The 13,537-nt window shown below is 40.9% G+C and overlaps 1 protein-coding gene and 1 long non-coding RNA gene across 11 annotated transcripts in view; one reads left to right on the plus strand and one right to left on the minus strand.

The window, feature by feature from the left end:
* CHODL (chondrolectin) overlaps positions 1-10,851 on the minus strand; it is a 45,299-nt gene extending 34,448 nt beyond the window's left edge. For all 10 annotated transcript variants that reach the window (XR_008820270.1, XR_008820271.1, XR_008820272.1 and 7 more), the window contains exon 1: positions 10,668-10,851. Coding sequence is in view for 7 of the 10 variants with exons in the window: in XM_056329069.1 (XP_056185044.1) it covers positions 10,668-10,758 (91 nt within the window). In the remaining 3 variants the exon portion in view is untranslated. The remainder of the gene's footprint in view (positions 1-10,667) is intronic.
* A 142-nt stretch (positions 10,852-10,993) lies between these two features.
* The window catches only part of LOC130144747 (uncharacterized), an 85,642-nt gene continuing 83,098 nt past the window's right edge, over positions 10,994-13,537 (plus strand). Inside the window, exon 1 of the long non-coding RNA XR_008820231.1 lies at positions 10,994-11,407. This is a non-coding gene — a long non-coding RNA (uncharacterized LOC130144747). The remainder of the gene's footprint in view (positions 11,408-13,537) is intronic.

Below are 13,537 nucleotides of genomic sequence, written 5' to 3' on the forward strand. Positions count from 1 at the left end.
AGTACAGCAGTACTTGCTCTAAGACGTGCTACCTACCATCTCCATCCATACAGATCAGTTTCCATCTTTGGATGTCACACAGCAGCTCCATAGCAAAATGTGTTGATATCAACATTAAAACAAGGATAGCTTTTAGCTGAAATACTTGGAACTTAGTTAAAACATTTCTACAGATAAATCGGGGGGGTGGGGGGGTGGAAATCACATCAAGAAAAGGAGAAACAACCAAGTTCTCAGCTGTTATTTCAGTCAGTTATGTCTCCATTATGTTTTAATAATGATGTTTCATTATGCAGAAATAATAGGTTCCTTTAGGTCTGTCATGACAGAAGTTATAGCAAAATGTCATTTAGAAGTGAAATTACTGATAAAATACCCAACTCAAAGACTTCTCTCCTTAAGAGCATCAGGCCCAGCTACACCCCCATGGGCCACGAGGGAGGGGTACTATTATCTTGAGGAATACCCATGACTCAGCTGGAGGTTTTGAAGATGTTAGGTAGAAGATAAGCTCCCTGCTGGTAAATCCCATTCCTCTTACTCTTGAACTTCACAAACTAAGTTCTGGGTCCGCTGCCATTAGAATCCACCTAGATTTGTGGGCAACAGCAGCCATATGTGCATAGCATGTGTGAGGAGAGAACAACGGGATGCACAAAGCCTGCTGTAGAAATGTCCATCACGGTTTCATACCGTGACTTTTTTCTTCCCAAGATAAAGGATTCAGCAGAAAACACGAAGAAGCATTTGGTACAAAGGAATGTGAAACATTTAACATTGATCAGAGTCCCAAAGGCAAGCATGAGGCTGATGGGGGCCTCTGAAAATAAGCAAAATAAAGACACAAGGACATAAGTGAAAGCGATCATGAAATAACAGCAAGATAGAAATCTACATAAATTACCAAAATATTCCACTGGCTAAAAAATATTTCTCTGCTTGTGTTGTGAAGATTAGTCTTGGTCTTAAACCTGTATGAGCATATTGGCCTCAGGGGCTGCGTAACCAGCATGCAGGACACTGGGCACCATTTGTTTTCACCTGCCCTCATGTCACAGGGTGCTCCAAGCCAAGTTCCAGTAATGCACTTCAGAATGTAACCAGTAAGAGGCTAAAAGGTATTAAATTTTCCTAATCACATTTTGATTCAAAGCTGATGCATCTTGTCAAGTGACCTTTGTATCATCCAGTCAGATTTTGATTGGGTTCAGCTGCTGGTCATGTTTTGCTCTATTATGTTACTGATGATGATGTTTTACTGCATCATATTTGTGTCCATCTACTGAATTTAATTTGGTTTTTTTGATGATTCATATTACTTTTTCTAAAAAAATACTACTGTGATAAGATTTCATAATTACATTCTGTCTTCATTTATGATAAAAGCAAATTGCCATCTTCTCTCCCAAGGTTTATGATACTGAAGACACATTGTTCTTTAGTTCAGCCAGTATTCAAATCACAGATATTGCTCAGCTCACGCTCCTGAGCAGCTTAAGGAATTCCACATGCTCACAACTCTGTCATTCAAAAACCAACTGCTATACAAATCATATGCCAGCCTATATCTGTATTAATATCTTCAAAGCTAACTCTTCCATACCTTAATAGGTACTTTTTTCTCCCACTCTCCTAATAACCAAGTCTGCAGAGAGAAAACACATTCATTATTGATTTATACTTTGTCTGCATTAGGGGGTGTGTCTAATTGTCTTAATACAGTTTGTCTAAAGTGATTTTTCTTCTGTGAAAAACTCCCAGAGGTTCCAAGTCCCTTTTAAAGGATTACATAAAATAGCTGAGGGCCACATTTGCCTATTAAGTAGCTGTACTTCAGGTAGATATGTATACAGGCAGACAGTTTGTATAAATCATATCATACAGCCATTAGCATGCAGACAATGTCTAAGGTGGCTTACCTTGGCTGGCCCCAACCTTTCTAATGTGCAAAACTCATCTATTAGCCAGGCTTCTTACAATACTGGTAATGGAGTCCCCTTCTTGCTAATTTCCTAGGCATTAGCATGTAAAACTTACAGATGTATAGATAGCATGTATAAAATAATAGGCAAAAAGCAAATTCTTCCTCTCTCAAACACAGGCCAGAATCTATCTTTAGCCATTAATCATCCCATATCTTGTGAATTAGCAAAGACGATGATAGAGGTCCTCAGACACCAGCCAAACAGCCATCTCTAGGATTACTGCAACTTTCACAGAGAAAGAAAACAGGGGATGATTGAAGTTGTCAGTAAAAAGTACTGTATTGTACCATTCATACAGAGATCTAACACAGTTATGCAGAATATGACACTACACAAGAAGCTTTGTCCCAACCCAGTCCCTGCCTTTATTTTTTTCTTTTGCCATGGGAAGTGTTTATCAGTTCATTTATTGCTGAAATTGACTTTTCATCTGTACATCAGCCTTTACTAGTTATGCTATTATGTTTCTAAGCACCTTTAGGGACAAGGAGTTGACTTGGTTATTACTGAATAACACTACTCTCAATAGACCCATAATAGCCACACTTGCACGAAACCCAGCAATCAGAAGACAGTCTGAAAGGAGCATTGGGCACTTTTGATTTAAATAGTAAAGATTATTACTTATCACTAACACCTGGATTTTGCCATGTGGCTGAATACAAACACAATTTAAATGAAATCTGATAGTTTCCCTGCATATTGCAGCAAGATAGCCAATTAGTAAAAGATGATTAAAAAATATATGCATACGACAAGTATTGATCTGAATAGATTATTATTGGGAAGGTTTGTTAAAGCCTCTATGTGCTTAGAACCTGTGCCATTCTAGGTCCTGGGAAGCTGCAAGCAAGAGTTCCTTGTCCTGCAAAACATAGGTAAGTTTTTCATTGTGTGGAATACAGTGCTGGGAGGATTTGCCTTCCCCAGAGCAGGCTACAAAGTTTGTCTAGATTTTCAAAGTCAGGGATGTGGAGTTTCAGACACCAGCTTGTTCTTGATGTACTGGGAACTAGAATACCTGCCCACATGAAAGGCTGCCATCTTCACCAAGCAGGTAAGCGACAGACAGACTGTCCTGGCTTTGGCTGGGATAATTTTCTTCCTATACCTGGTACAGTGCTGTATTTTTTTTTAAATTTAGTATGAGGATAAGGTTGAAAACATGCTGATCTTTTAGGTTTTGCTAAGTAGTGCTTACCCTAAGTAAAGGACTTTTCAGTTTTCCATGCTCTGCCAGTGAGCAGAGCCAGGACAGCTGACCCAACCTAGCCAAAGGGGTATTCCATTCCCTAGAGCATCATGCTCAGCATATAAACTGCGGGGAGGTTGGCCAGGAGGGGCTGATCACTGCTCAGGGACTGGCTGGGCATCAGTCAGCATGTGGTGAACAACTGTATGGTGCATCACTTATTTTTTCTTGGGTTTTATTCCTCTCTTTTTGTTAGCTCCCTTTTAATTGCAGTTGTTATTATATAATATTTTTTTTTCAGTTAAACTGTTCTTATCTCAACTCACAGGTTTTAACTTTCTCCAGTACTCCTCCCCGTCCCACTGGGAGGTGGGAGAGGGATAAGTGGCTGTGTGGTACTTCCTTGCTGGCTGGGGTTAAACCACAACATAGACTTATTCATTTCACAAAGTAACACACACATTCATTTCTTAGTTATCTTCTCAGCCCTGGCACATGTGGCAGGTATCTCAGGCCACTGATAACAGGGCTGTAAAGAAGTAGCTTGGTGTCTAAATCTCATTAGAAGCTAAGCAACACTTCAACATTCATAATTACCCTTGCAGGAAAACATATGATTAGAATTATGTAAATCAATACAGGGTGTCTCCAACTTGAAAATAAATATCCATTTTTATGAAACAGTTTTAGTCACTGATACAAGTGATACGTCAGTGTCAAAAAAAAGAAATCTATAGAAGTACTTCTTCCCCCTAGCCCAAATCAAATCATTACAATCCTGACAGTTTTCCGTTCCTTTGAGTGAAACACACCTACTTTTTGGCATCAGTTCTGTTTTAGATATCTAGCACATTGTAAATTTAAAGCCTGAGATTCATTTAGCTTTTCCTTAAATAACTTTTCCTCTCTTCTGATCATGTGAACTTTACAGGTATATATCGTAGGGCTCATCACAGCAGACAGACACTTGCTTCTATAAAGGTGTCTGCGCACAACTGCACTGTCCTAGGGGCTCATGCAAAGTGCTAACATAGTTGCCTTCCCTTCTCCTGCATTAAAAGGAACAGAGACTGCTGTCAGACCTGTGTTTTTCCCCTGTCTCTTTTTGAGAGGTCTAGTAACATTGTCACGGTGAGCAATGCAAGCTCCTTGGCATCACCAAGCATGAGGACAATGCACTTGGAAACTTAGCGCTGGTATCCATAGACATGATAAGCTTGCGTTTCAGCATGGTACAGTCTGCATCTTCTCAACTGGCAAGAAGAAAAAAGTCACCAAAAACATAGGGTATGGAACACAAGCATTTTATTTTGCAAGTTATACTTAGGATCTCAGGGTCCCTAACAATGAATTATGTTTGTTAAAAAATACATAACTACCCAAAGTATAACACTCTTCATGGGCATAAATAACCCTGTAGACACAAGCAGGTAGGCCAATGGTAACACCCAAGTATCAGTGGAATCTATTTGAGCCTATTCAAAGTAAGAGGAACTAAGATGTGTTAGAAAGATGTACACATCCTCAAGTCTGCTTCAGGATATGCACTATTTAACCAGAACTTTAAAAACCCACCTACTGCTGAAGCTGTTAGCAGTGTTTTTGCTTGACTGTTTTCATTTTTTCTAACGAGTCTTGTATACACACCAACGTATAATTTTTTAATACATCACAGCCTAAAGACACACCAAAAGTGTTCCATCATTTCAGCTGTTTAATAAAAAAAAAGCATAAGTAGTGACAAACACTGACATGACTGGCAAATTAAGTCCCTTCATCAATAGTTTTCGGTGTAGCTGTGAAGACCAGAACAGATTTCCCAGATGCTTTTAAGACAGACATAATATGGCAGCTAGTAAGTTGTTAGCATGTTGTCAAATAGACTTGACAAAAACTGTAGACTCTGAATGGCTCAAGTATAATGTGTGCCAGCCTAGGGGAGCAGGGAATATTCCTATTCTCCTGTCCCAAACCAGCAGGCATTTTCACACATACCTAATTTTATTTACATCAATATAGTCCCTCAACAGGATCCCACAGGCATAAATTCAAGTACTTCTGATAGTTTCTGCTAATTGCTTATTTCTTATTTTATTCTCTAGAAGGAAACAGTTCATAAGTCTTTAGTCACTGCAGATACACTCTTCATCAATCATTATCCAGAGAAAGCTCAGTCCATTCTCTTATTCTTTTTCAGCAAAATTTGACTGCCTTTTTCCAAGTGCATTTTCATGGATTTGTTACCAAGATACCTGTATTTGCCACAAATGTATGTAAAATTTAATACATGTGGATGTGAAATTAGTTTATTCTATTATATTCTATATATAGACTATAAATATATACTATATATAGAATATAAATATATAACTATATATAGACTATAAAAATATAAGAATATAAACTATATTCTATTAGTTTAGTCCATTATATACGGACTTAATTTCCTCGGGTAGAACACTTCACATACATCTCAGTACAAAAGTACAATAGGGTGACCATCTTTCTGCAGTAGTTCCACAATTAAAAGAGAAAGCAACAGCAAATTTGTTGCTTTTTTTTTGCTTTGCTCTTTCACCTTCTACTTTAAAAAAAAAGTGCAAAAAGCCAAACCACATGGGATCTTACAATTGGTGACAGTTCACTTAAAGCAAAAATAAAAAGGACCTTTGAGGGGAGAAGAAATAAGTTAGAATATTTTTCTCTTAGGGTAATTTATCCTTATAATAAGGTCATATGAAAGTAAAGCATGATTGGTTAATTCACATCACATGTATACAACCACGTATAGGAAGAAACTGTTGAGATACAGTGTGGGCTTCATCCCACCAAACTTTAGTTATTCACAGTCCACATCTGAGCTGACTCACTGGCCTCACTGTGTAGACAACTGCAAGAAAGAGGCATTTTTAGAGTGATTAGCTACATACTGCAGCTACATTTAGATTTAGTTAGGGACCCAGCATTTTCTAAGATTGCTTGGAACTGAAGGTCCTGCTGTCTGTCAGTGGTGGAATGGGGACTGCTTAAGCAAGAGACTCTAATTTCCAACTAGCAAGTGACAGGTATGAGTATGGGCTTACAGTGTAGAAATTACAATCAAGTCATTGCTTCATCTTATTTATCTCACATTAGTACTATATATATTTTCTGATCCATGAAAGATTTGCAAAGAGAAAATATTTATGAGAATAAGTTTCAAGAAAGTGCTGTACAGAGTGCTTTATGAACCATAGCATGTTTTCCTGCAAAAATCTCATAATCGGGTTTGATCTGCATAGGATCAGACCTGAACTAACAGCAAAGTCAAGGTACAGAACATGACTTCAACAAGGCAAGGGACTTTTCTGCACCTAGCTGCTGTGCTGGGACTGTACACCAGCCTTGTCTCACTGGGAGCAAGAAAAGGCTGTAGCAGACAAGCAGGCTATCCACACTGTCCTGCACTATGGTAGCTCCCTCCGTGGTAGGTATCTTTTCTTGAGCCCGTTAGCCAAGTATGGCACTGGGACTTGGCAATCATGAGTTTGAGAATTGCAATGCCTTCCTCTATGTTTAAACAAGATATTAAGAAGGGGAAGTTATATTCCTAGATAAGTAGCATGCTCACCTGAGACAAAACACTAGAAGTTTAAGTACTTTGATATTTCTACACTGCTGTAGGACTTATCCACCATCACACACCTCAGGTTATCAAAACTGTTTTCATCCATACACCAGTCACAGCAGTTGACCTCATACAATATATCTTCCCACAGGGTATTAGGGAATTTCTTGGTTAGGAGCAAGGCCTGTTTAGTAGAAACATGTATTATATCCAAGAGCCATCACCTCATTTCACTTTAAGAACCTAGATCATTGATTTGTCCCCAAGAAGCCACTGCTCAGAATAGGTGCATAAGGAAAGGAATTAAAAGGATTCTAGGAGTTAAGTGCCAAACTTCCCTCAGTTCTCAAAGTGTCAGCTTTAGTGATTACTGAGACCTACAGCTGAATAATAATAAAAAATAATCTCATACCATGTGGGCAAGTGTGTCTGTTAAAAGCTTTTCTAGTATGGAACTGGATGCTGGGCATTCCCAACAAAACATTACATTCAATACACAACTGTTGCATATGTATCCCATAGATGAGAGTGCCAGGTTTTTTTCAAATTATAAATTCTCAAGTTCTGAGCTACAAATTTAGTATAATTAGCAGTCCATGACAAAAAAAAGCCAACCCACAAACAAAAAAGACCAAAACCAAAAAACACAAAACCCCACAACACACTAGAAGGTTTCATCTACAGAAAATACTTGAAAGTCTAACAGAAAAAATTCAGGCGTAACAAGCAGGCCAAGCCAATTGAACTAAATTAAATTGTGCCTTTTAAAAAAGGGTTTGTTATCTATTCAGTTCACTACTTGTGAAGATACTTCTTTAATTATCTTACTTTATAATACTTTATGACCAGCTTAAACCTGGTCATAATCTGTGCGAATGAACGTATCCACACCTTTAAATGCATTTGAAGCAAATAGGCAAATAAGTTTAGGGGAAACTCTTGTCGTTTCATGACGCATCAAATATTTGTAGTTTTTTCCATTAAGTGTTTTATATATCCAAATACTGTTACACTCAATTAGATCCGTATTTCTTTAAAATACCATATTAGTATTTAGTTTGCTATTGATGCATAGCAACAAAGAGCAAAATTTAAGAAGCCATAGAAATACAAAAAGACAGCAAACAGCAGTCATTAAACTATAACATCTATGATTAATACATAGGCTGTTAAATGATTAGTAATAAGATTAGCTTGCATTTTTCCTGCCCAATAGATACTTAAGGTAATTGCATCTTTGCAAACTGCATTATCATCACCTCCTGTTCTTCATGATGTCATGGGACAGCAAGGCAGACTCAGCAGTTTCTCCTGAGCCTACTTTGATTTTTTTTCTTTAAGAATCAATTCTCTGGCAACACTAGATATTAGAATATGAAGGCTGTGAGCACTGTTCACAAAACATCTGTTTAACTACACTACAAATTACAAAGCATTTGTATTACTGCTCTTCAAGAATTCCTAAATTAAAGATTATGAAGAAATAACACCCAAGTGTGAATTTTTTTATGCCAATAATCACTTTAATTATATCCTGGGTAAGTTAAGTAACTTGGAATAAGAAACAGAAAACCTTTACCTAAGGAAGAGGCATTTTGAAAAGGCTGATCCTTCCTTCTCTGCCTTCGTGACACTATGGTCAAAATGGTTGCAGTTTTGCAATTATTTCTAGGTCTGCTGCAAACTAACTGCAGTAAATGGGAACCATTCTACAAGGTCCAACCAACACTCAAATCACTTTCAGGAACAGTTTCTATTCAAGTGATAGGAATATGCATTTAACTTTTTTGGAATGAGCAGCGAGATTTCCATGCATTCGATATTATCATGATTGAAGCATAAATCAGCAATTTTTCAGAAACAGGTCTGTTTAAGATGCAGACTTATGATTTTAAATGTAAGCCTGTAAGTCTAAACTGTTGACTCTTACCTAAGATATACAGATAAGCTAGAAGGAAGTCAGGTGGACAGCACACACTGCCCCCATAATTCAATAGTACTATTTCTTGTTTGAAAAAAAATGACAACTACCAGTAGTACTAGACCTATCCATGTGCATGTGGCAGGATAGGGGTGTGGTCCCTGAGGAAAAATGAAAAGTTCTCCTGCCAGTATATCAGAATATTCTGGCATAAGCACACTAAATAAATTTGGCTGTTACTGTCTAGAGAATCTTTATCTAAGGAATACAATTTCAGCTGATACACCTGATAGTACAGAAATGGTTCCTTCTGTAAGTCACTTCCAGATGTCTCCCGTATTCTATTAGCCACGCATTAGCTGCATAATACAGTGACATGACACGCATGCTTTGAAGTCCTTTGGGGAAATACGGTCTAGAGCCTATATTCTTTGAAAACCCCAAAGTCTTAAATGCATCCAGGAACAGTTTGACTAAGCAGCATACACATACTACACATTGTTTTAAAAGCTGGACCTCTATTCATTTTGCTGCATCTCACTTAAATGCAGAAGCTTCAGCTGTAAGATTAAGGGACAGGGTTTTCTTTGCCCCACATGGACTCCTGACTGAGGCTACTAATGTAAAATGCATCTCATGGATGAGTGATCTTCACTACTCCTGAAAATAAGTGTTACATAGTATTTACACAAATCAATAAACTAAGAGCTTTGCTGTATCATATATGACTCTATAATTCATATTACAACAGAGGCAGATGAACTATTTTGAGGTGCACTTCAGGCAGGCAAGCTTTTTCAAAACGTTGGAAGTACTGCTACTTAGAGATCGTTTCCTAGAAGGTGCAGTTTTACCAGAAGCCAAACAGCACATCACAGTTCCGCATGTAAACTTGCTTCAAATAAGACATCACAAGAACAGTCGCTTATTGCACTCCATCAGCAATGAAGAGAGGTATCTGAATTCAGTAACCAAATATTTGCTACCAAAAAAACCTACAAAAAAGTTTTCTTGACGTGCCACCATGACAGCCCCTGAAACAATCATTCAGAAGTAATTCGTGGTGTTCCTAGATCAGTTTGGAGAGAGGTAGGTACACAGAGATTTACACACAAGTGCAGTCAAGTGTGTAAATCTTCATTTCAAGAAAGACTTATGAATGCGCTTGCACACGCAACATGCCTCCAAGAGGGGGTTAGCTTTAACTTGGAGGATTTGACTCAAAATACAATTAAAAATAGCCTTTCCATTAAGTTTAGCTGCTTCTGAGCATATGCCTCTGTGTGATGGAAATACAGTGATCCTACAGCCCTTAAATTAAATCCAAGCTCGTGTTTAGATACAGATTCCTGAAGTATTGTCTTCCTCTCAATTTTGAGAGTTGTAGACATGCTTACATGTACCAGGACTACCCCGTATGCTCTCAGAAGTTTGCTTTTTCCTCCTAACTCTATTACAAAGAAGAAACATTCCTGCATAGATGCAAACCAACCTCAACGTACAGCTGTTCCTCAGCAAGGCAGCACAGCAGGTACACGCTCTGTCTTTCTGAACAATGAAAACGGAGCCGCGTTATGCAGGCGATCAATCAGCTCTACAGATCGGCCAGTGCAAGACGCCACCACACCGGCAGGAACCGACGAGACCGCGGCAGCGGCCGGACAGCCAGCCCAGCCCTCTGCCCCCGAAGACCCGCGGCTACAGCGGCTCCCCGCGCTGCCGGGCCCGGTCCCCCACCGGCCGCCGCACGCTACCGAGAGCGGCGGGACCGCCGGAGCCCTGGGGACCGCCGCGGCGGGGGCGCGCCCCCCAGCCGGTGTCACAGCCCGCCCGCAGCACGCGGGTCACTTCGCGGGCGGGTCCGGTGCCACTGCGTCCCCTCCGCGGTTCCGGCTCCCGTACGCGCGGAATTCCCACACCGGCCGCCGCACCGCACCGAGGCGCTCCGGCCACCGCACTCACCGCTGAGGACGCGGCCGGCCAGCCCCCCGGGCCCGCACAGCACGGCGACGGCCAGCACCGCTGCCAGCCCCAGCCCGCCTCCGGACCCCATAGCGGCCGCCCCGCTGCCGGGTCCCCTCCGAGAAACGCTCACGGCAGGCCGATGCCCGCCGGTGGTGAAGGGGCGCCCGCCCTGCTCCGCGCCGCCGCCGCCGCCCCTCCGCCCCGCGGCCCTGCCTATATCTGCTCCCCTCGCCGAGGGCCGGCCCAGGCGGGCGGCCGGGACCGCCCCCGCACCGCCCCCCGGCAGGCGCCGACGGCGGCCAGCCCGAGCCCCGACCCCGCCGTGGGGGCGCCCGGCGGCGCGGGGGCGGCGGCGACGCTGAGGGTCCCGCCCGGGGACAGCCCGCTTTCGGGTGGGCAGGGGGCCGGGGGCCGGCGAGCCCGCACCGAGCCCTTCGCCGGCCGCCGCGGAGCTGGGCAGGGAGCGGCAACGGTACCCGGTGCCCGGCGGCCACCCCCCGGCCACCCCCGCTCCGCGCCCGCGGCTCTCGGGGTGCGGCTGACGTCCAGCCCCCGCCGGCGGGCCGGCCGGGCTTAGGGACTGGCCTGCCGGCTGGCGAACGGGATCAAGAGCCAGGTCCGTGTGGATTTCCTATCTGTTAAAAGCTTTATAGACTTTCCCGCTCTGGGTTTTCCCTAGCAAGAACACAAATGTACTATGGCCAACTTATAAAATGTATTTCTATCCATCCATACAGGTATGTACATACTGGATAGTCCTTTTCTCGCTGCCCGAGAAGATACTGCAGTCAAATTCACCTTACTGTCACTCTGAAAATACCCTGGGGTAACTCTTTGGACCTCTTCAAAGGACCACTTTAAAGACTTTGTTCTTCCAGGTTAAGTTTTTTTCTACAAATAGGGTTTGTAGAGTTCCTTTGTTACTTTGTGTATTTGTGATTGCTTTGCTTTTTAAAAGGCATAGATCATTACAGATAGGTTTAAAAGACACCTTGTGTGCAAATTACTTGATGGTTTGCCAGTCAACTTCATCTTTTTCAGAACTCAGCTATAGACCATATATGTACAGCATATTGGTAAGTCATTTTCCATTTTGGTGTTTATAGCCAGGTTTTGAAGTCAATACATCTCAGATTAATCAGTTTTTTTAAACACTTCATGGATTTCCTACAGCTTTAAAGCTACCTGAGATCAGTTTCTTACTAAATAAAACCTTGGAAGTTTATAAGTAGCAATGGAAAGTTATTTCAAGCACTGCTGTGTTTTGCTACCAACTTTTTTGATTTAATGGCAGAATTATTTGTCTGATTGATACAGATTTTTTTACATGTAGGTTTTAGTCTTCCAAGCCAATAAATATTTTTTTCTACATCTATAGGTAAGTTGAGCTGTGATCTAAAACTGGATGTACTGAACAATGCATTCTGAAATGGAGAAGTTATCTTAAATCTCCATGACATCTGAGATTCAGCATTTTCTTCATGTAAAACTGATGGTATGCAGAAAAAGCATGACCAAAACCTGTCATGAATACAATAAGAATTTTAAAATATCTGGTAATCAAAGCCTTTCGGCTCTATATCTTTTTTAACTACTCCTGTGTTGCAAATATGAGGGAGTTCAAGTTTGTCTGAATTATCTTGGTTCTCAAGTGAAGTTCAGCCAAAGGAGGTGGGGAAAATTAGAAAGATGTTACAAGTTTTCCTGAGTGCAAAGTCTCCTGCTGTCTCAGAAATGACATATGGATAGCAATGGATGAAACCCTCCAAACTGATGGGAATCTTATGTTGAATACCAGCCATAGATACTGAAAAGGTCTTCTTTCTTTTTCTTACGTCTCTGCAAAACTTTGTTAGCTTGCCAACTCCTAAAGCCATGTTGAAATTAAATAGTCGTAGATTTGCATAGCTAAAGAAACTCTCCAAGCATCCACAATACCATCACTTTTCTAGTGGAATTAATAATATGCAGAGAAAAACCCAAATTCTGTCTTTAGTAAATTATGCAGCAATTTTTTGACATGCTTTATGCTGGTTTCTTAGCCAAAATTTTATATACAGTGATTTTTCCTGGCATTCCACTGTTTTCTGCACATCTCATCACACAAGTCTCTTGAGAGGAAGGGGTGGGGGTGGTGGGGTAGGGGTGAGAATAAATGCAGTTGTGTTGAGACCTTTTGAGTCTTTTTGTTGAGTATGATTTTTCATAATTATCTGCAGAAGTTTTCCAGGCTTGTCTTCATCTTACTTGCAGCCACTTGCTGCTTTCTTTCCTGCAGAAAGAAAACACAGAGCCTGGTGACATGGCATCAGAGGAGCTTTCCTTACCAGTGCTACTTTGCACCAGCTAAGAAGCTACCTATTAATCTCTGCTTCTCCCCATCCCTTTCATAGTTGAAGTTGTTTGGTGTTTTTTTTCAGGAAATGGTGATTTCACTTTCACTTAAAAATAATTGCTTCCCAGACCTGGCAACTGGATAATTTGCAAAAGTTCATCTGGGCCTTCTAAACAGTGGAAACAGGACTCACTGATTCACTCTGTTGCTGCTGTGGTTTCATCCACAATGTATGAACATAAGACACGGTGGCATTGTGAAGCAACAGAGCAACATAGAATTTTAAAAAATTACAGTATTTGTATTGCAACTCAAAAACCTAGCAATGCATATTTCAAGGTTCTGGTACCTAGAATAGGAATAACTTCTAGTGCATTAAAAGTTTATAATCGTTATTGCAAAATCCTAATATCTTGTATGTCCATGAAATAACTCTTTGAAAGGCAGACTGTCTTTTCTCTGGTATCATTATTTTGCCATATTGCAAGGTTTTATTTCCTAATCTGGAGAATATGAAATCAGAAAGCAAATA

This window comes from Falco biarmicus, chromosome 2 (genome assembly GCF_023638135.1).
Source record: "Falco biarmicus isolate bFalBia1 chromosome 2, bFalBia1.pri, whole genome shotgun sequence".
Lineage (NCBI taxonomy): Eukaryota > Metazoa > Chordata > Aves > Falconiformes > Falconidae > Falco > Falco biarmicus.